The 20,880-nt window shown below is 38.8% G+C and overlaps 1 protein-coding gene across 2 annotated transcripts in view; it reads left to right on the forward strand.

The window, feature by feature from the left end:
- Nucleotides 1-20,880, forward strand: part of DYNC2H1 (dynein cytoplasmic 2 heavy chain 1) — a 6,555,988-nt gene that overhangs the window by 6,334,565 nt on the left and 200,543 nt on the right. For both annotated transcript variants that reach the window (XM_044072582.1, XM_044072581.1), the window contains one exon: nt 20,722-20,811. In XM_044072582.1, the coding sequence (XP_043928517.1) occupies nt 20,722-20,811 (90 nt within the window). The remainder of the gene's footprint in view (nt 1-20,721; nt 20,812-20,880) is intronic.

Here is a 20,880-nt window from a genome sequence, read left to right on the forward strand (position 1 = left end):
AGTCGGACTTTCCCGGTCATCAAATTTAAAATTAAAATAAAAAATTAAAATAAAAAATAAATATTAATCATATTTCTGTGAATATCTATGTAACAAAACACCACACAATAATGGTTAAGGTATCATTTTAAAGCTGACATTCATACAAACAAATTAATTACAAATTGTAGGGGTCTACATGGTACATTTACCAAGATATTGTGATTCATTTTACCAAAAAGGTAAAAAAATATGCACAATATCTTCTTTCTTTGGCAAATATGTAATAATAACTTAGGTATGCACTATCCATATTTACACTGTTGGAAAGGTCAGTGTCTACTTAACAGCTTTTGCATTTACATTTTTAGTCTAGCTGTTATGGTTAAAGAGTTATAATCATTTGTTTTCTGTATGGTATTACAAATGGATTATCTGAAAATGAGCTCAGGCTGCACTGTTTCTGTGGTGGAAGTAAGCAGGCAGCATTTTCTGAGCTGCTATGGAGTGAATGAGTTAATGTGGTCAGTTGTGCAAAAGTTGTTGCTTTTGGAGATGAAGAAATTCAAAGCAAAGACTCAGTAGTACTTTCATATTTTTTGGCTAGGAATTGCTACAGCTTACTTACTATTTATGTAGTCTGAAGACCTGTGCAGTCATTACTGAGTCTCAGAGACAGTTTGAGAATGGATCTGCTTTCCTTTACCAAAGAAGTTCATCATATAAGCACTTCTCAGTTCAAATTTTACTGAATCTATATTCTTAGAGTATACTGATGTTTTCAATGACAAGTTAGGCAAATTTCCAGTTGTGTATTCTATGAAGTTAGAGCCAGAGGTTACTCTAGTGGTCAGGCCAGCAAGAAAAGTTCTGATAGCCATGCAGAATAAAGTCAAAGCTCAGCTGGATAAAATTTGTCCAGTTACAGAACCAACTGAATGGGTGTCGTCCATGGTAGCAGCCCACAAAAAAGGCTCAGATGAACTCAGAATATGCATTGACCCAAGAGATTTGAACAAAGCATTAAAGAGATCACATTATCCTATGTGTACAGTCGAGAAAGTCGCAGCCCTAATACCAAATACCAATGTTTTTTCTGTCTTAGATGCAAAAAGTTCATTTTGGCAAGTGATGCTTGATCGCAGATCTTCACTACTGACTACTTTCAGTACCCTATTTGTCAAATATAGATTCCTTAGGATGTCATTTGGAATAAATTCTGCAAGTGAAGTCTTTCCGCATGCAATAGAGCAAATTTTTTTCAGGTTATCCTTTTGCCATAATAGTAGATGATTTATTGGTTGGAGGCAATGGTGAACCAGAGCATGACAGAAATCTTAGGAAAGTTCTAGACGGAGCACGTGAAGTGAACTTGACACTCAATCCTCTGAACTGCAAATTTAGACTACCAGAAGTTACATATGTCGGACATTTATTTACTAACACTGGCTTGCGACCAGACCAGTCCAAGCAAGCAGCCATTCTAGAGATGCCAGCACCAGATAATGTTCAGGTTCTACAACATTTTCTTGGTATGGTCAACTATTTAGGCAAGTTTATACCAGACTTCAGTGAGTTGATGGCACCTTTGATAGAGCTGACGAGCAAAAATGTTATATGGACTTGGTTGGAACCGCAGTAGAGAGCATTTGAAGACCTTAAGCAGAAAATTGCCACCCCATCTACATTAAGATACTATGATGCCAGTAAACCAGTAACTCTTTCCTGTGATGCTTCAAAATTTGGTTTTGGTGCAGTTATTCTTTAAGAAGGCAGACCAGTAACCTATGCATCTAGAGCTCTTACCCAAACTGAAATGCAGTATGCTCAAATTAAGAAAGAACTTTTTGCAATAGTATTTGCATATTCAAAGTTTCATGATTACATTTATAGTCGATTTATTCAGATTGAAACTGATCACCAACCTCTAGTCACTATTTTAAAGAAGCCTATGCATTCAGCTCCAGCGAGATTACAAAAAATGATGCTCAGATTGCAAAAGTATAACTTCAAAATGGTCTATACAAAAGGCAGACTTCTTTATCTAGCTGATACCTTATCCAAATTGCCCAGAAATACAGCAGAACAGCTTAATGTAGAGAATTTTGACTTTGATGTCATGGAAGTGCGTAATTTTTCTGCCACGAGACTTGATGAGCTGAGAGATCATAGAAAGACTGATCCAGTTTTGCAAAAGCTCAACCACTTCATTAATGTTAGATGGCCGTCAAAGCAATCTAGTGTACTGCCTGAAGTGCAAACTTATTCTCCTTACAGAGATGAGATGTTGATGGAAGATAGCATTTTGTCAAAGGTAGCAAAATTGGTGTTCCTCCTCCTTTATAACGTGAATATATCCATATTTTGCATTGTGGTCACCCAAGTTCTGAATCTATCAAAAGAAGGCCGAGAGGACTAGTATTTTGGCCTTTTCTAGCAAAAGATATTGATAAAGGACTTTATTCTTGTTCATTATACAATAGTATTAAACTGCATTTGCAAAAAAAAACACTTCAGCTAAGTCAAGTTCCTGAACTACCTTGGTCAACAATAGCCACTGATATATTCGAGTGGAACAATCAGCATTACTTAGTGTTGATAGACTCTTATTCATACTGGTTTGAGATTGATTTACTACCTAACCTAAAATTCACTGCTGTTATAACTAAGTTTCTCAGTCCATGGTAGCCCACACAAAGTTTCTGACAATGGTACCCAATTTACCAGTCAGTTGTTTCAGGAATTTGCAGAAGAATGGGACTTTGTACATGTTACTAGTAGACCAGAATACCCACAGTCAAATGGACTAGCTGAACATGCGGAACAGAGTGCAAAGCAATTACTAGAGAAGTCAAAGCGTGATAATACCGATTTCTTTTTGAATTTACTCAATCTCAAAAACATACAACATGATGATATACTTGCCTCACCTGCTCAGAGACTTCTATCTAGGCAAACTAGAACAACCTTGCCTATCAGTTCCAGTTTGTTGAGGCCTAAAGCAAACAGCAGAGCAATCAAAGCCCAACTGTTCAGAAAGCTTTCTTTAGAGAAGTCCAGCTATGATAAATCGAGCAGATTTCTTTGTCCATTGAATGAAGGAGAGACAGTGAGGATACAAACTGTGCAAAGTTTTGACCAGATTGGCCAAGTAACAGGTATATGTGCTGAGCCAAGATCCTACTTCGTGGAATCTGAAGGTGTAGAGTACAGGAGAAATCGCAGACATCTTCTTCCTGTATCAGAATCGATATTGCAGTATTGTTCCTGTGATACAGACTCTAGATCTTAGAGCAATCCAGACAATGTTCCTGTTGCAGAACATCCTACTTCCGTCCCTGATGATGTTCCTGATGAAAGTTGAACATTCAGCAGAGACAGTCCCAGTTGCTAGACCTAATTCTAATTTCTATGTCATACAATTTGATCATATTTCCAGACCTAGAGTGAAATACACAGCAACTTGGACATAATTGTTTATATGTATTTAGTTCTCTATAACTGCATGTTAAAGAATTATTTTGTATCAGTTGCATGCCAGTTAATGTCAGTAATGCATGACTCATTTCTCAAAGCGGGAGGATGTAGAGCAGTGTGTGTGTGTTATACCTTTAAGAAGTGTTTCCAAGGACAGCACATGCATATAAATAGCAAGCACGTGCTAGCTTCAGTGCCATTTTGAGAGTGCAGCCAGAGAGTGAGCATGTATGAGTGTGATAGCTAGTTTATTTACAAGTTTATCTAAGTTAAAGTTAAGTCTCAATCCTAATGTGTTTGTACATAATAAAGCTACTTGAACAGAACCCACGGAAGTTTGTCTGTTTTAGCCTGTCCAGAAGAGCGACAAAGTTTAAGATGACTTCCCTGCTTAGTTTAGCAGAAATATGTCCGTGTCAGATTGTAATGGAAATTAAACCAGAAGTAGATAAAAATTAGGCAGCAACTGAATGTGCTAAAAAACAAAAGAAAGCATATAAAGTGAAGGATCACATGAGAAGGCAAGAAATGTGAAAAATGCATAAATATAGTTACAAGTATAGAAAACTCTTGGAACAACTTCATGTTCATCAGGATCGAACTCAGGAATGGTTAGGGAAAGGTGAATTTAAACGAAAAAACAAAAGGTTATTATTGGCGGCTCAAGATGATGGGTTTTGTACTCTTTGGTTTAGAAAGTCCTTCAAACATTTGGGAGTAACAGACAAATGTAGGTTTTGTAAAACAGAATTAGAAACAGTCACGCGTCTTGTTGCTGGTTGTGATATACTAATGGCAGAAGGGCTGTATACTGAAAGGCATAATAATGTGGCAAGACTGTTACATTGGGGATTGTGCAAACATTATGGTATTGAAGTGGCTGAAAAAAACTGGAAACATGCGACACAACACATTATAGAAAATGATGAAGTTTATATCACATGGGATCACCCGTTACCAACAGTTCAAAAGATAGATGCAAGAAAGCCAGATATAGAATTCCATGAAAAGAAGACAAAAGTAGCATTGATCATTGAAATTGCTACACCAGTGACTAGAGTGTCTTATGTACAGAAAGGCACAGTTTCATAAAATACCAGAATTTGCAGGCAGAAATGAAGTCAATGTGGAAGGATGATAACCGGACAGTCCCAGTAGTAGTAGGCGCAACAAGTCCTATAAAAAATAATTTCCAATTGTACTTAGATATGTTACCGATACATGTAACTCCCGTACGAATTGCAGGAGTCGTCATTGCTGGGCACTTTGTGGATGCAGCAAAGAGCACTTCTGGCTAACATCAAAGATTAAACAATACTAATTTCATGAACTTTAGTCTTACTTTGACTTAGGAATGGGGTCCATTCCTATTATGGTATTAGAAACTCAAAAGACTTGGAAAAATTAAAAGAAATTGAGACATTTCCATTATTTAGAAGTGGGATGAAGCAAATGCAGAATTTGGTACTTTCTCCATGAGTTATTTTAGACATGCCTCTCAACTGTTCAGATTTTTGCAGAATGTCAAGATTTTTGCCTCGTATTTTTGGGCTGCTCAGCTTAAAATTTGTGGTTTTCTGGCAAATCACTGAGAATTGAAGTCACTAAATAATGGCATACATTTAATTTTCAGATTTCATATCCTTCATAAAATGAACTTTAACACAATTCATGTTACTGTAGCAACTTTCTAAGTTTATAAGAGCAATATTTAAAATGTATCCTTATCATTGGGCCTTTCTCCCCCCATTATTTTAGACTTTGCCCAGATTTCCTTTGCTAAGAATTTGATAGGTATGATTTTAGAGTCTCCAGGAGGTAGTTGAAGGCATTTCACTGGATCTAAATGATTGTTTGGTAGGGTAAACTTTATCTCTTTTTTTAATTCATAATAGGTGTCAACTTTCCATGGACTTTGTGGACTTCTCTAGGCATAACAAATGTTATAAGACTTCCCTTGGTGACGTACAGGAAGGTTGTTACACATTCAAACCTATAGCACATTTTGTATACTTCCAGTTAACACACATAACTTCTTATTTTGTCCAGATGTTTTCTGGGGTCTGGCTGCTTAAACTGAGGGACCAACCAGCTTATAGTAGGCAGCATTATAAAGGGCAATGAATTATTCACACAGTTGCTCTAAAATTGTTAGTCTAAGATGTCTTGCAGTGGAGGAATTAATCACTGTTTGCCGCTTGTTAATATTTCATATTTATGTTCATGTTTTAAGAGCTAAGAGACCTACATGTTACCAAGGGGTATAGTGGGAAAGATCATGGTTGGAGACAGGAAAATTCATTGTCATTGTCTGTTTATACTCTCTCTGTACTGAAGTCATTGCTAGCTGTTTGTCAATAATTATGAAAGTAAAGAGTATTTCCATATGTACTTAATACTTCAAAAGCCAAGTGACTTACAAACTATTGCATGACACCAGGTGTAACCTTAGATGTTGTTGAAAAAAGATGTCTGTGATATCTGCACTGTAAATTGTACATCTTGAGAGATAACCTGTGTCATTTGTATTTCTAATAATACGAAGTTGAAAAGAACAAAAACACACTAGACAAACAAATTAAAGTAGGAAAAATCACCAAGTCCACCACAGTTTTACTTTATTTAGTGCTTTTGTCCATCAGTAATCCAAAACTTCATCAGAATAATGAAACTCATTACCCATAAAGCTTATAAAACACCTACAATTAAATACCCCTCCCCTGCAATCAACATTCCCATGGCAACCAATAATGTCAAAAAAAGAAGATCTTAATAAATGGAAAAAATGTTCTTTGTGCTGCCATGACAGAGGACACGACCCATATCAATTGTGGGGGCCCATTATCCTCAAATATTTGTGGAAGCTGTTCAACTCAGGTCTGGCATATACCTCTATTAACGTGAGTTTGTCAGCTTTTTCAAGCCTGCCTACCAATTTATCTCCCTCTTTCTTCATGCTGTTAGGTCAAGCAGTTTTTAAAGGTGTTGCTTGCTTACCATGAAATCTATTTCACCTCCTTGGAACCTGAATTATATTCTTGAAAAGCTAATCCTTCTACATTTTGGACCAGCTTCTTAAGTATCTTTAAAATGTTGTACTTAGAAGATTGTTTTATTAGTAGACATAACATCTGCCAAAAGTATATCTCAGCTACAGGCTTTCTTGTAATCCTCATCTCTTAGCCTTTCTTTCTTCCTTCCTTTCTTTTTTGAGCCAGGATTCTGTTGAAGCTAATGAATGCTTAGTAATTGTTGAAGATGGGATACCTTTTAGATGGTGCATGTAAAGGTAGAATCATTGGCATACTGAACTAAGGTGACTTGTTTGGATGCAGTATTTTTATTTATTTTATTTTATTTATTTGCTTTTGTTGGCCAGGAAAGTCCAGTGGGCTGAAATGAGCCTATTTTCATTGGAGGCCTTGGAAGAAAAGCTCCAGAAACAAAATATAAGATAATAAGACATTTGTTACACAAGGATTTACAAGGAGTGAAAAACATAAAACTCACTTGGACCATTATATAATTATGTGGTTCAGAACTTATGAAAAAGTTATTTGACTCATGGCAAAGTAAAACAGTAAAATAGAATTAAGCAGACAAGACAGACAAACTATACAATTATTCTGTACAAACTAGACAGACAAACTATGCAATTAAACTTATACAATTATTCTTATACCAGGGTGGAGATAAATGAGCGGGAAGGTACTATTCATGGGTGAACTTAAGTTGGGGAGAATAAAGATGAGTATAAATTGTGAGAATAAATACGAGTATAGGGATTGATGGAGTCAAGCAGGTAACCAGGTTATAGAGGATTAGGAGATTGTGCATGAGCAAAGCAAATGAGTGGAAAGATATTTGTGTAGAGACTTGCTGAATAAGGAGGCACTACTAATAGTCCAGAGAGCAGATGGAAGCTACAGTAAAAGAGTAGTGATTTTGACCAGTGGGGAGTTTTGGTCTGTTTACTTGGATAAGAGATTGATTTTCAGATCTGAGATGCATGTTAAGTTGATAAGGAGTCAAAAGGGAAGCCAGGACTGGGCTTTCAAGAGGTTTATAGATACTTTTGTGTGCTGTAGATACTTGAATGTATGTGAGATGTTGTGGGAGTTTTAACGATGTGATTGTAGAGAACAGCAATGATGGGATGAATATTTTGCGTTAGTTACAAACTTAGCAATTTTGTTATAGCAGGTGTCCATCTTAGATTTTAAGCATGACTGTATGTTTCTGAGAATGGGAGTGCCATAGAGGAGAGAAGTTAGAAGAAATGTTGAGGCAAGAGTTTTTCTAGTGGAGTGGTTTAAAAAGTGTTTATGTCTATAAAGGGTGCTGAGTTTTTGGTGAGTTTTTTTAATATTGTTGTGGATGTGCTGGTCAAATGTTAAGTTATCATCTATGGTATCACCGAGTAGCTTGGTATAGGGGACTACCTCTATGGCAGTTTTGTTAAAAGAGTAAATGATAAATTCAGATTTGTTAAAAGTGGTGGGCTTTTTTGGATGTGAAGAGCAGAAGCTTGTTTTTTTAGGGTTAAGGACAAGGTGATTGTTGGTCATCCAGATTTCGGTTGTGGAGAAAGCATTTTGGATCTTAGAAGTTCTGATTTTTGAGGTGGCAGAGCAGATGATTTTGGAGTCATCTACATATTGAGCTATAGAACCATGATTGAGAACAGAGTGAAAGTTATTAATGAAAATGCCTAAAAGAAGAGGCCCTAAGATGGACCCTTGGGGAACTCCAGTGAAAGTAGTGAGAACAAGTGAGCGGGAGTGTAGTCATTTGGTTGATTGTTGTATGTTATTAAGATAGTTGGTAAACCAGTCAAGGACAGGAGTGGACATGCCTAGGTGTGAGAGTTTTGACAGGAGGAGAGAATGGGAGATGGTATCAAAAGCCTTTGAGAGATCAAGGAAGAATGCAGAGACGAGGTTACCTTCATTACTGTCATGGTTAACGGTGTTCAAGAAGGATAGGAGAGCAGTTGTAGTGCTGTGTCCAGGCCAAAAGCCATGTTGAAAAAATAAAGAAATGATCCCAGCAACGACCTGGAACACACCAGCTTGATTGACAACAAAATGTTCCCTCGACTAAGCGCTTTCCCCAGTAATTGGCTTCATCAGAGTCAAATAAACCTCTAACTACAACAGAATAAATAGTGAAAATTTTTTTTACAAACAATTAGTTAATTGATAAGCCATAAAATAACATTAGGTGGACCGCCCTTAAAAAAAGTGCTTAGTGCAAATCATTTCATCTAAAACAAATCAAAGAATCCATTTAACAATGCGTATAATACCTAGCCAAATTTAAACATATCCACTAGGTTCCACAAACAACAAAATTGGTTGAAAAGTTTGAGTGAACATATAAAAAATACTATAAAAATTTTTACCATGAATTAAAAACATTGATATATAAAAAACGTGTATAAAAAGAACATAGCAGCAGGCAATGCTGATAAACATACCCAAGCTGAAAAAACATTAGCTTTTAACTTTTGAAGTTTGAAACAATACCAAACTATGGTTTCAGACTTATTCAAAACACTATTATGTCCCCATAGTGTACCTGTTCCGGGTACAAAATAAACATTGTACCCAGTATAGTAAATGTGCTAAATAATGTTATTAGATCTCTGCTTTAACATGGGCATGAGGGAAATACCTTCATTAATTCCTGGTGGTCGCGTGGCATTTAATCTCAATTGCCACCTTGCTTCTTTGCTTTCAACAAGAAGTCTGTCATCGCCACTCCTACAGTTCGGGACCACCCGATCAATAACAAAGAAAATAATTTTTTTAAAATTGGGACAAAAAACACTATGATTGAATAGAGCATTGTACCCATCTTTCCTTCTAATGGCCCTAAGATGTTCACCAATCCTGTCCTTTAGCTTTCAGACAGTTTTTCCCACATAGAAAGCATGGCAACTGACGCACATGGCAACATAGACCAACATCGTAGTATTACAACTACATCTCCCTGGGCATGATAAAGCATAATCATGCCCATGTATCGCCACATATGGCCCATCATTAATGTAGCGACAAAATTTACATGACCCACATTTGACCATCAAAGACTTGTACCATCTATTTTTCTTGTCCTCCAGGATGTTTTTAATGTTTTTCCCCCTACTGAATACCACCTTGGGTTGAGCCCCCAACTTTGTCTTGGTGTATTCATTGAAACAAACTTGCCACAATTTTTTAGTTGTTTCAATAAGGGGGGGGGGTACACAAAGGGTTGTATTTTAAAACAAGTATGTCAGAATTATCCCATGTGGTAATACCCACAGTTTTAATACCTGATGTTAAAATAGGAGAAAAAGATGTAGACCTTTTGGAAACCACTTCACGTTTTGTATTTAAAACCAATGAACCACGAGGATGTGACCTGCTGGAATGGTTGAGAATGCCGGAGTTTTGTTTTTCTGAAAGCAATGGTGGGTCGGACGACGGACCTACTTTGCAAAAACAACTTTTCAACTTATCACAGCTACACAGGTAAAAAACACACTGTCCAAAGCCAAGAATACAGTTTCCATGGGACCTGATAATATTTTTGACTGTGTTCTGCATGAAGTACAAAGTGAGCTGGCACCACACCTGAGTACCATGTTCAATTACAGCCTCATTTCAGGCTTTGTTCCTACTGAATGGCGCACTGCTACTGTCATCCCACTCCACAAAGGGGGAGTGACTACAGACACTGGGAACTACCACCCCATTAGTCTCACAAGTCTGATATGTAAGGCTATGGAGCGCATCATCATGGACCTTATAAATAAGGACATAGGGAATCTCCAAACTCTGGACCCCACGCAGTTTGGGTTTGTGAAAGGTAGATCATGCCTGTTCAACCTGATAGACTTCTTCAAGTCTGTCACCAGAGCTGTGAATGAGGGCAAGGTAGTTCACACAGCCTACCTAGATCTTGCTAAGGTCTTTGACACCATCCCTCACTCAGGAATCATAGATAGACTCACTAAACTAGGCATAAACCCCTGTATCATAAGATGGGATGCCAGCTGGCTCACTGATAGGACCCACACTGTGAAAGTAGCGGACTCCAAATCTGACTGCCTACCAGTTACAAGTGGTGTCCCACAGGGATCGATCCTAGGTCCTCTCCTGTTTGGCATCTACATATTTGAAGTTCAAGCCAACACAAGCAGACTCTGGCTGACCAAATTTACAGATGATTGCAAACTGGGAGCCATTATTGCTTTTCCAACTGATGTCGACATTCTACAAAAAGGCCTCACTGACACCTTTGACCAGTGCCAGAACCATGGCCTTAAGCTCAATGCCAGAATGTGCATTGTCATTCTCTTTAGGAAAAAAATCGGTGCCCATGAACTACCACATAGGCAGTAGTCCACTAAACACCGAAGGTGTGATAAGAGACCTGGGGACACAGGTTGACAGCAAGCTCTCCTTTGATAGCCACATTGCCACAGTAGTCAGAAAGTCCTTCTATGTGGCACATCTTATTACAAAAGGTTTCTCATCCAGGAAGAAAGAGGTCGTATTCCCTCTCTACTCATCCCCTCATTAGACCTATTATAGAATACAACACCCCATTTGGTATGTACTTCACTAGACACCTACAACAGCTGGAAAGGCCACAAAAATACCTGACTAAAAGAATCTTAGGTCTTAGACGCATGCCCTATACAGGCAGACCCAAAAAACTCCAGCTATACTTTGTCTCTTATCGCTTACTTAGAGACAGTCTCTGCTTGACCTAAAAAGCCATGTCTGACCCAGAGCTGCTAGATATTCCTCACCTAAAGAAATCCCAATCCCTCCACGCCACATGCTTCAGGGACCCAAACCTCATTACCACAGTAAACAGAACATGCTTCAGGGACAGGTTCCTAACGCAGAGACTTCCCATACTCTGGAACAAACTTCCCATTGACGTCAAGCAGAGCACTTCACTGGCCCTCTTTTAAGAGAAATCTTGACGAGTGGATGGCAATAGGAAGTTCACCCCAGGGATCACTTCAGTGGCCTTACTTGACAGGGGGACTGGGAACGAACTTTGGGCGGCATGATGCCAGGGAATCTTCTTGGGCTAGGCTTATATAGGCTCCAGGGCCATTAGCCTAGTACACACCTATGAACTCTTTGTGCCACACATTCCACGATTTTCAAAAAGTAATACTTGTGTAAGAGATAGCAGTTAAAAAAAAAAAGTCTGGCCACTCAGTGATACTTTAGAGGCTGGACTTTTTCTATTGGTATATTTTTGATTTACAGCAGGCATGCTGGTTGGGCTTACCAATCAGCATGCTACTTTTTGAATATTAATGGCCACTTGTTGTATAATAATGCTTTTTATCAGCCTTAACTTTGGATTTGGTGAAGTTACGAAGTTTCGTTAAGTGTGTCCATGCTTTATCTCTGATGTGTATAACATGTTTGTTTGTTGGCCTTTGTTTCACTTTTTCTTGTAATGGGTACCCGTTTACTGAGGATGTTAATGAAAATTGTGTTAAAACACAACTATGGATTCATCTAGAGGAATTGATTTTAAAGTAGTCCAGTTGACAGATTATAAGGTGGTCACAAATGTTTCTGCATTAAACTCTGATAGATCACAAAAAAAGTTGTAATGATGGAGCCTGTGCAAATGAGTGAGTGGTTTGTCTTATTGCAAATGTGGTAGGTGGTCACTCAGAGTATCTAGCTATGTATCCGAGGAAGTAAATTTGGTAGGATCAACAGTAGGTGGCCAGTCTGTTGAAGCCTTGTTGTTTGGTTTGTTGTACCTTGTTGGAATATTGATTATTTGACTGAAGTTGTACAGATTAATGATGTAAGGTGGAAATTCAGAAGTCAAAGCTTGCCAATTATGATTCAGAGGACCTAAAATGACAGCTTTGTTAAGAACAGAGTTATTATCCAGGCTAGAAGTTCTTTTACTGTGGATATGCCGTTTTTTTTTTTTTCTAGGAGGTATATGGAGAGCCACTTTGCACAGACTTTTGTGGTTATTGAACATAAGGAAAGAATTGAGTTCAGCATTATTGAATTCTGGGACATCCTGCAAGTACTGTGTGTGTACTTAATATCAGGCACATTCATTTACATAGGTTCATAGGTGTGTACTAGGCTAATGGCCCCTGGAGCCTTTACAAACCTAGCCCATAGAAGTGCCTTGGCATTGTGCCACCTGACATTATTTTTCAGTGCCTCTAACAAGTAGACCCAGTGGAGTGATCTCCAGGGTGAACATTCTATTACTCATCCACTCATCAAGATTTCTCTTAAAGAGGGACAGCGAGGTGCTTTGCTTGACATGTATGGGAAGTCTATTCCAGAGCATGGACAGTGTCTGGGTGAGGAACCTGTCCTTCCATCATGTCCTGTTGATTGTGGTAATGAGGTTGAGGTCTCTGGAGCATGTGTTGCAGAGGGATTGGGATTTCTTTAGATGTAGCATTTCTAACAGAGCTGGGTCAGACATGGCTTTGTAAGTCAAGCAAAGATCACCTCTAAGTAGGCGATATGAGACAGAGAATAGCTGGAGTCTTTTGAGTCTGTCTGTGTAGGACATGTGTTTAATGCCTAAGATCCTCTTTGTTAGGTACTTCTGTAGCCTCTCCAGCTGTTGCAGGTATCTAGCTGTTGCAGGTATCTACTGAGGTACATGCCAAATGAGGCATTATACTCAATGACTGGCCTAATGATGGAAGAGTAGAGAGAGACGATGACCTCTTTCTTCCTGGATGGAAAACCATTGGTAATGAGATGTGCCACATAGAAGGACTTTCTGACCACAGTGGCAATGTGGTGGTCGAAGGAGAGGTTGCTGTCAACCTGCATCCCCAGATCTCTTATAACACCTTCAGTGTTCAGTGGGCTCCCATTGATGTGGTAGTTAGTGGAAACACCAAAGGGGATGACGACACATTTTTTGGCATTAAACTTAAAGCCATGGTTTCGACATCAGTCATTAATCTCAGTGACGCTTTTCTGTAGGATGTCTGCATCCCTTGGGGAGTTAATAATGGCTTCCAGCTTGCAGTCTGCGATCTTGGTCAGCCAGAGTCCCTTTGTGTTGGCCTGGACTTCTGAGAAGTAGATGCCAAACAGGAGAGGACCCAGGACAGTTTCCTGTGGCATTCCACTCATGACTGGTCCGCAGTATGACTTGGAGACTACTACTTTCACACAGTGTGTTCTATCTGTGAGCCAATTTGCAACCCATATATAGGGGTTGATGCCTAGTTTGGTGAGTTTATCAATAATTCCCGAGTGAGGAATGGTATCATATACCTTGGCCAGATCGAGGTAGGCTGTATGTACTGCCTTACCTTCATCCACAGCCCTGGTGATTGACCCAAAGAAGTCAAACAGGTTGAGCAGGCATGATTTTGCTTTCACAAAGCCAAATTGCGTGGGGTCTAGAGTTTGGAGTTTTCCTATATCTTTGTTAATCAGGTCCATGATGATGTGCTCCACAGCTTTACATGTCAGACTCATCGGGCTAATGGGGTGATAATTTCGAGGGTCTGTAGTTGCTCCCCCTTTATGGAGAGGGATGACTGTAGCAGTGCACCATTCTGTAGGGACAAAGCCTGAGATGAGGTGCCAGTTTGCTTTGTAGTTCATGTAGAACACAGCCAGCGATATTATTGGGTCCCATGGAAGTTGTATTCTTGGCCTTGGACAATGCAGCTTTAACCTGTGCTGCAGTAATGCTGGGTGCCTGGCATTCTTCCGGTATTGTGATTGGTCCTTTGGGGGGGGGTAAAGTTGGCACTGAATCTAACAGCCAGTATGTTGGCAATAACTGTTGGCTCAGTATAGGAGGTACCGTTGTGCAGTAACTCAGAGCAAATCTGGGTATTGCTGTGGAGGTTCTTGATATAACTATAGAAGGCTTTGTGATTGTTTTTAGTGTCTGCCGCAATTCTGCCTTCATAGCTGGCTTTAGAGGATTTGATGAGGGATCTCAACTTTTTGTTGAGGCTAATAAGGGAGTTTTTCCAGTCTTGGGACTTCACCTTTTTCTGCAACAGTTTCTTCCTTCTGTTGTAGAGTTTATTTATGGCAGGGGACCACGAGATTGGGTTCCTTTTTTTGGAGGAGCATCTTGGTTCTGTTGGATATGGCTAGTTCCATGCATTTATGTATATGTTCATGCAGTGCATTGGTGTATGATTCGGCAGTCATGCAGCTATTTTCCATTGTCATGGGTGTTGTGAAGTTAACTGCCTCTGTTTTAGGAGCCCAAAGTCAGCTATGGAGAAGTTTTTCAAGGTGGTTACCTTTGCAGGGGGTGTAGGTGAGATGTGGATTTCCATGGTGATTAGTTTATGGTCAGATCTGACCAGGGAGGGATTGACTACTGGTGTAGAGCCATGGTCACCAATGTTAGGAATAACCAGGTCAAGGATGTTGCTTCCTCTAGTGGGGGTCAGAATAAGCTGGTCTTTGGAACTGAAGAATTCCAGGAAGTGTTGGGCCAGTGTATTGGTGCTTGAGTAGTTCTTCCAGTTGATGGAGGGATAGTTGAAGTCTCTTAGTATGAGTGTTGGGTTGGACCTTGATAGATTCCAGGGTGCTTAGGAATATGGAGTGAGAGTCTAGGGACATGGTTGGGGACCTGTAGCAGGCTGTGACCTGGATTGCCATCTTACCCAATGTTAGTTGTACCTGAAGTATCTCAGATGCATTATGCTGGGCTACTAGGTATGCATATCCTTTATGAATAAGGAGACACCACCACCTTTGGAGCTATGGTCCATGCTTAGGGGCCAAAAGGCGTGGAATGAGTTATAGCCTAATAGCGCAGGGGTGCTTTCTGCCGCTTTAAACCAGGTCTCCATTACAGCACAAATGTCAATGTTCTCCATTTTGAGGAGTGCTTCGAGCAAGTGCATCTTGAGATTTAAACTTCTAGCGTTGAGCAGCATGACCCTCAGATTGCCTTTATTTATAGTTGTTACGGTGGTAATTTGGTCTTTGGAACACCACCTAAAAAAGGCACTATAGGGGTGGCAAGAGCCTTAGCCACTACCCGGAAACCCATGGGTGACAGTTGCAGGCCATCTCTGGCAAAGCATCAAAGTCTGTCAATCATGTCATCCCAAGCAGACAGATACTGGATCCCCTTAGAATGACATCAGAAACTTAGCCAATTGTTGAAGTCAATCATTTTTTGTTTGTACTACGGTATAATTCTGGGTGATGGTAGGATACTGCTCAGGGCTAGGGTCATACCTGCCTGGGCCACATAATCCATGAGCTCCACCATGTCTCTTTCATGTAGTCCAGGGAGGTGCATCTGAGGTCATTCACACCCACATGGACAATGACAGAGTCATACTTGTACTTGTTGTGGAGTGACCTGAGTGCGTGTGTTATGTGGAGGATTCTGACACCTGACTGCTATCTTCTCCTTATTCATCCTAATGAGTAGGACAACTGTGTGCCTCACTATTGTCACCTCTGATTAGTGTATTAGGCAAGGTTTTTAGCCTTAGGGTCTTAGGTTGAGGGGCACATACTGTGGAGTTGAGCTATGTGTCCTGTGGTTTGTGCTGTGTTGTGGTGGTCGAGTGAGTTTCTGTCTTGGAGGTCTGTGCTGTTTGGGTAAATTTCTTTTGAGAGCCTCCGCGAAGATGGGTGTGTGGTTTGTGTTTTTGTGTGTGAGATGTGATGGTGGGTGTTTTGGAGGGCTATGTGTTCCATGTGTTGTGGTACAGGTGTTGACCTTGTCCTCCTGATCAGCTTGTCCGGTATTGGCTGGAGAGTGCGTAGCTTCCAGTTTGGTGATATAAGTGCATCCCTCACAAGTCTGAGTGTTGGGAGGTAAGAGGAGAGGGTTGTCTGTGTACATGAGGCAGTTGCTACACTGCCTCAAAATGTTGATTTCTTTCATATGCTTTAGGATGCAGGTATTGCAGTGACTTGTGACCTCCTCTGGCAGTAGACTCAGCACATGCTCATGGATTGTCTTGGTGTGTCATACTTTTGATACTTGGCTTTAGAACAATAGACAGTTCCCAAAAGACTGTTTACAAGTATTCCCTTCCAATATTCAAACCTATCCCGAATACTGATGATGATGAATGCTTTACTAGTGGGATGGGGAGCCTACCTCTGCTCCGTTAGATAAACCAGCTGGAGTTGTAGGCAGCACTTCTTGTCTTGAAGGTTCTTGATGGGAGCTGAGAAATGAGCACCTGCTTTATCTGGTATGACAGTCAGTCAGTCATGTGCTGTTTAAACAAAGCAGAATGGCCTTATATGCCCAGGGCCAAGAAACAATGTTGCAGTGGCAGTGGGCCATAGACAGAGACATTGCCTTTACAGCTGTTTATATGTTGTGAGAAGTGAATGTGCTAGTAGATTCCATGAGCTACTTCTCTTCTTGAGTTGAGGGTTTGGGAACCTTGTTTTGCTAATTTTCCTATAATGAGGCATTCTGCAGATCATCCAATTCACCTCATGCAGTATGGCGATTGTATGTTCTGAATGGCTGAATCAGGACAGCATGGTAACAGAGTTGCATTGCAGCTGAATCCCTGAATGAAAGTTGCATAATTATCATCACATCTGGCCAAATGCTGTTCAGTTTGTTGAAACGTTTTAATATTAAGTACTTTACATAACTTTGATGAAACCTGCCTTTTAATATGTTTTCAAGACTGAATGTATTGTCAGTGTACATTAATGGAGTGATAAAAGCCTGCCATCTAATTATAGACCCAAGCTGTAGATAACATAAGTGTACTCACTGTCAGCTGTCATGTTATTGTCGTTCCAGTGCTGACTCATCAGTCATATAAAATGTGTCATCATCATCATTATTATGTCACTAGCTGTCACTGTCAGAGAATCTTCAGAAGCATACAGTATTTTTTATTCTGTCAACATTTGAGAAGTAATCTAAAATGTTTTGCAGCTACTCTTTGTTTATGGATCATTACATTTATTCAGGGAGCGTTCCAAAATGAACTGTCATTACCACAGTGGTCACATTTAAGAGATTTTCCCAAAACTATTACCCTTTCTCAGCTGCTTTCATTCATTGGGAAATTAATAAAGAAATACTAACTAACTATGAAATTATCTCAACTAAAAGTTTATCATTATTTGTTTATTGACAATTGTTGACCGGGAAAGTCCACTGGATCAAAGATCCATTTTCAGTGGAGGACCAGGGAGAAAAGCTCCAAAAGATACAGTTACACAACAAAGTTACTGAACATTAAATAAAAACATTTTACAAAGATTTTTTTTTTTTACATAGTCAGTAGATTTTACATTAAGGCAAAAATACAGTTTATAACAATAAACAATAAAACAGAGTATTTGGTCCAATTCTATCTAATATACTTTTATAAATCATCCATTATACAGCAGAGAAAGGTAATTGCCTTTCTTAAGTTGTGTCATTTTGTGTAAATATACTGGATAAAGTATATTTTAAGGAGGTTTTTGGCCAGCCTTGATTTTTTCATCAGTTTAATTTTGAACATTGATTTTTGATGAATTATGGTTGGCTACTCTGTTTTATACTTTTTCCTTGCGAAGCACTGATTGGCAGTTATTTTACTTTGTGCTGTGATGTACTATGTTTGGCAGCACAGCAGAAAAGAAACAAAAGATTTTTTGAGGAGTTATTCACTGCTAACCACCATCAATATGCTGCCCTTACTTTAGGGGTTCATTGAGAGCACAAATCAATTATAATCTGAACTGCATGTGGCATAGAGATGGTGGTAGTTTGTGTAAATCCCTAAATGAGACCACAATTATAGGCTACATTTTTGCTAAATCTTTTTTTGTCACTATGCTGTTCTGTTTTAAGGATTTATCGAATACCTGCCACAAATATTCGAATGTCATTGTTCAAAAATTCTCTTAATTATTAATTATTATGCTGACTTCCCGTGGTAGTGGTGCTGCAGTAGCGTTGTCGCCTCACAGCAAGACGTTGTCCCGTTCGATTCTCAGCTAGACCGTCTTCTGTGTGGAGGCATGCGTGAATGGGCGTCCCTTCATTGAAGGTTGTGTGTCAGGGCTGGTAGCTCGGCACGTAAAAATCCACTACCAAACATTAGCGGACCGAAGTTCCACTGTGGCGACCCCTAACGGGAATAAGCCAAAAGACACAACAACAACATGCTGACTTCATTAAGTAATGCATAAACTACCAACAGATCAGTGGTGTAGCAATGGGGGCAGCTTGTGCCCCCATTTATGCTAATTTGGTTATGTTAGAGTGGGAACAATGGTATATTTTTAATAGTCCCTTCATGGATAATAAACTCCTGTATGTTAGGTTTTTGGATGATATTTTTGTTATGTGGCTGGGAGGAGAAGAGAAAGTTCACTCCTTTATGCAATACATTAATGGTACGACTTCTTTTTTCAAATTTACTTACACTTGGGACAAAGAAAATATAAATTACCTGGACACTACTATATCTCACACAAAAGATGGTTTTAAATCCAGGATTTACAGAAAAGACACTTGGTGTAATTGTTATTTGCACTTCACTAGTAGCCACCCTACATTTCAGAAAAAAAGTTTGGTTAAGGGACAAGCAGTTAGAATTGCAAGGATGACTTCGGATAAAAATTAACTGTTAAAAAAGTTTGACAACTTGAAGGAAATGTTTGTGGACAGGGATTACCCTATTGACTTTGTTCAGAATATTTTGAACAAAGTGCATTAGAGGGTGGGGTACCAAGTATAAGGCACTTTTAGGCAAACCCTTACTGGTTTCTAACCATGACAGAGACACAAAGAATTTTCAAAGAGCATGTGTAGTGGAGTTTAATGGTTTTACTGGGCCCTTTACAAACATCATAAGGGCAAACTGGAGCATGTTTAAAGTTAATAAAGAATTACAAGAGTTAGTGAGGGGATGGGCCCATATTTTCTTACAGAACTGGTAGAAACTTGCAAAGTGAATTTGAACAGGTAGATGCTAGAAATGTTAAAGATAAACAAGGTACAACCACCTGTGGAAGATGTAGATACTGTCCCTACATAATTAAGGAAAGTATTTTACATTTACAAAATGGGTTAAATAGCTGTTTTCATTTTTGTAAAGGTAACTGCAACACTAGGATGCTAGTTTATTTGGCTGTGTGTGGGGGATGCACAGCATTTTACATAGGGAAAACGGAGAGGGCTTTGAAAGATAGGATATATGAACACCTATACGATATCAAGTCTAAAAAAGAGACAAGTGCTTTATATAAACACCCTAGACTGTGTTTCCACCAGTACTTTCAAGTTTGGGATTATAGATATTGTAAGAAATAATTCCAGGGGAGGGGACATTAGAAGTACGTTATTGAATAGAGAGCTTAAATGGCAGCTCAGGTTTAAATCTAGTATGTACCCAGGACTTAATGAATACATTTCAGTTAAATCTGTACTATTTTTGAAAGCTTCACAAGTATAATACATTTTCTTATATCAACTATAAAAACATTGACACATATACATTTTACCTGTGTGAGGGTTAAAGAAAAGGGTTTTATTCACATGTTAGTTTCCAGCAGTGAACCTGTGTCTTTTTTTTTTTTTTTAATTAATTTTTTTTAATGTGAATTATATTATTATTCAATTCATGTGTTGTGTTGATATATATATATATATATATATATATATATATATATATATATATATATATATATATATATATATATATATATATGGGTTGTTTTTTTTAAAAATGGCATCTGATGATGTCTTGTGCTCAAGACGAAAGCTCTCATTTTTGTCTGTATGTGGATCTATTAAATATTTATTCCTTCACCACGGAAGATTGGACTTTTCTTTGTCTTATTTACTAATGCATAAACTTGCAAGTTGCAATGCTGTCCTCTTTCAGGTATTCATTCAAAATATCATTGTTTCCCCCACTGCCCTATTTAAATTGTTTGTTCATAATATTACCAGTATTGTGATATCCTTTTTTTAAAGATTCATTCAAACAAATCATAATGTCTTTGAATATCTCATTCACATTTTTACCTGAAACATCACCATTGCCATGCTTGTTTTAAAGCTGTTGTCATCAACATTGTTAACATTACTATTCTGTATTCATTTCAAGATTTGTCCTAGAAAGGCTGTCGGTATTTATAGTGTTGAATGAACTGCTTAGTCCATACTGACTGTATTAATTAATCCATTTTGATGCAGTTATTGCAGCAGCATGCACTTTCTGTTGTTCAGTTATGTGATGTTTCTTTTTCCATCTTTCAGTGTCCATTAAGCTGGCAAAGTAAATGGGACGGTCCAGAAGATCCAATGCAATATCTGCGAGGGCTTGTAGCTAGAGCTCTTGCTATACAGGTAGGTTATTGACTTTTATTCTGAATGTTTTATTTAGGCATGACCTAGTAGGCATGTATGCTTCTTTTC

The sequence above is a fragment of the Protopterus annectens genome, chromosome 5.part0 (assembly GCF_019279795.1).
Source record: "Protopterus annectens isolate FY-2018-M chromosome 5.part0, PAN1.0, whole genome shotgun sequence".
NCBI classification, from domain to species: Eukaryota; Metazoa; Chordata; order Ceratodontiformes; family Protopteridae; genus Protopterus; species Protopterus annectens.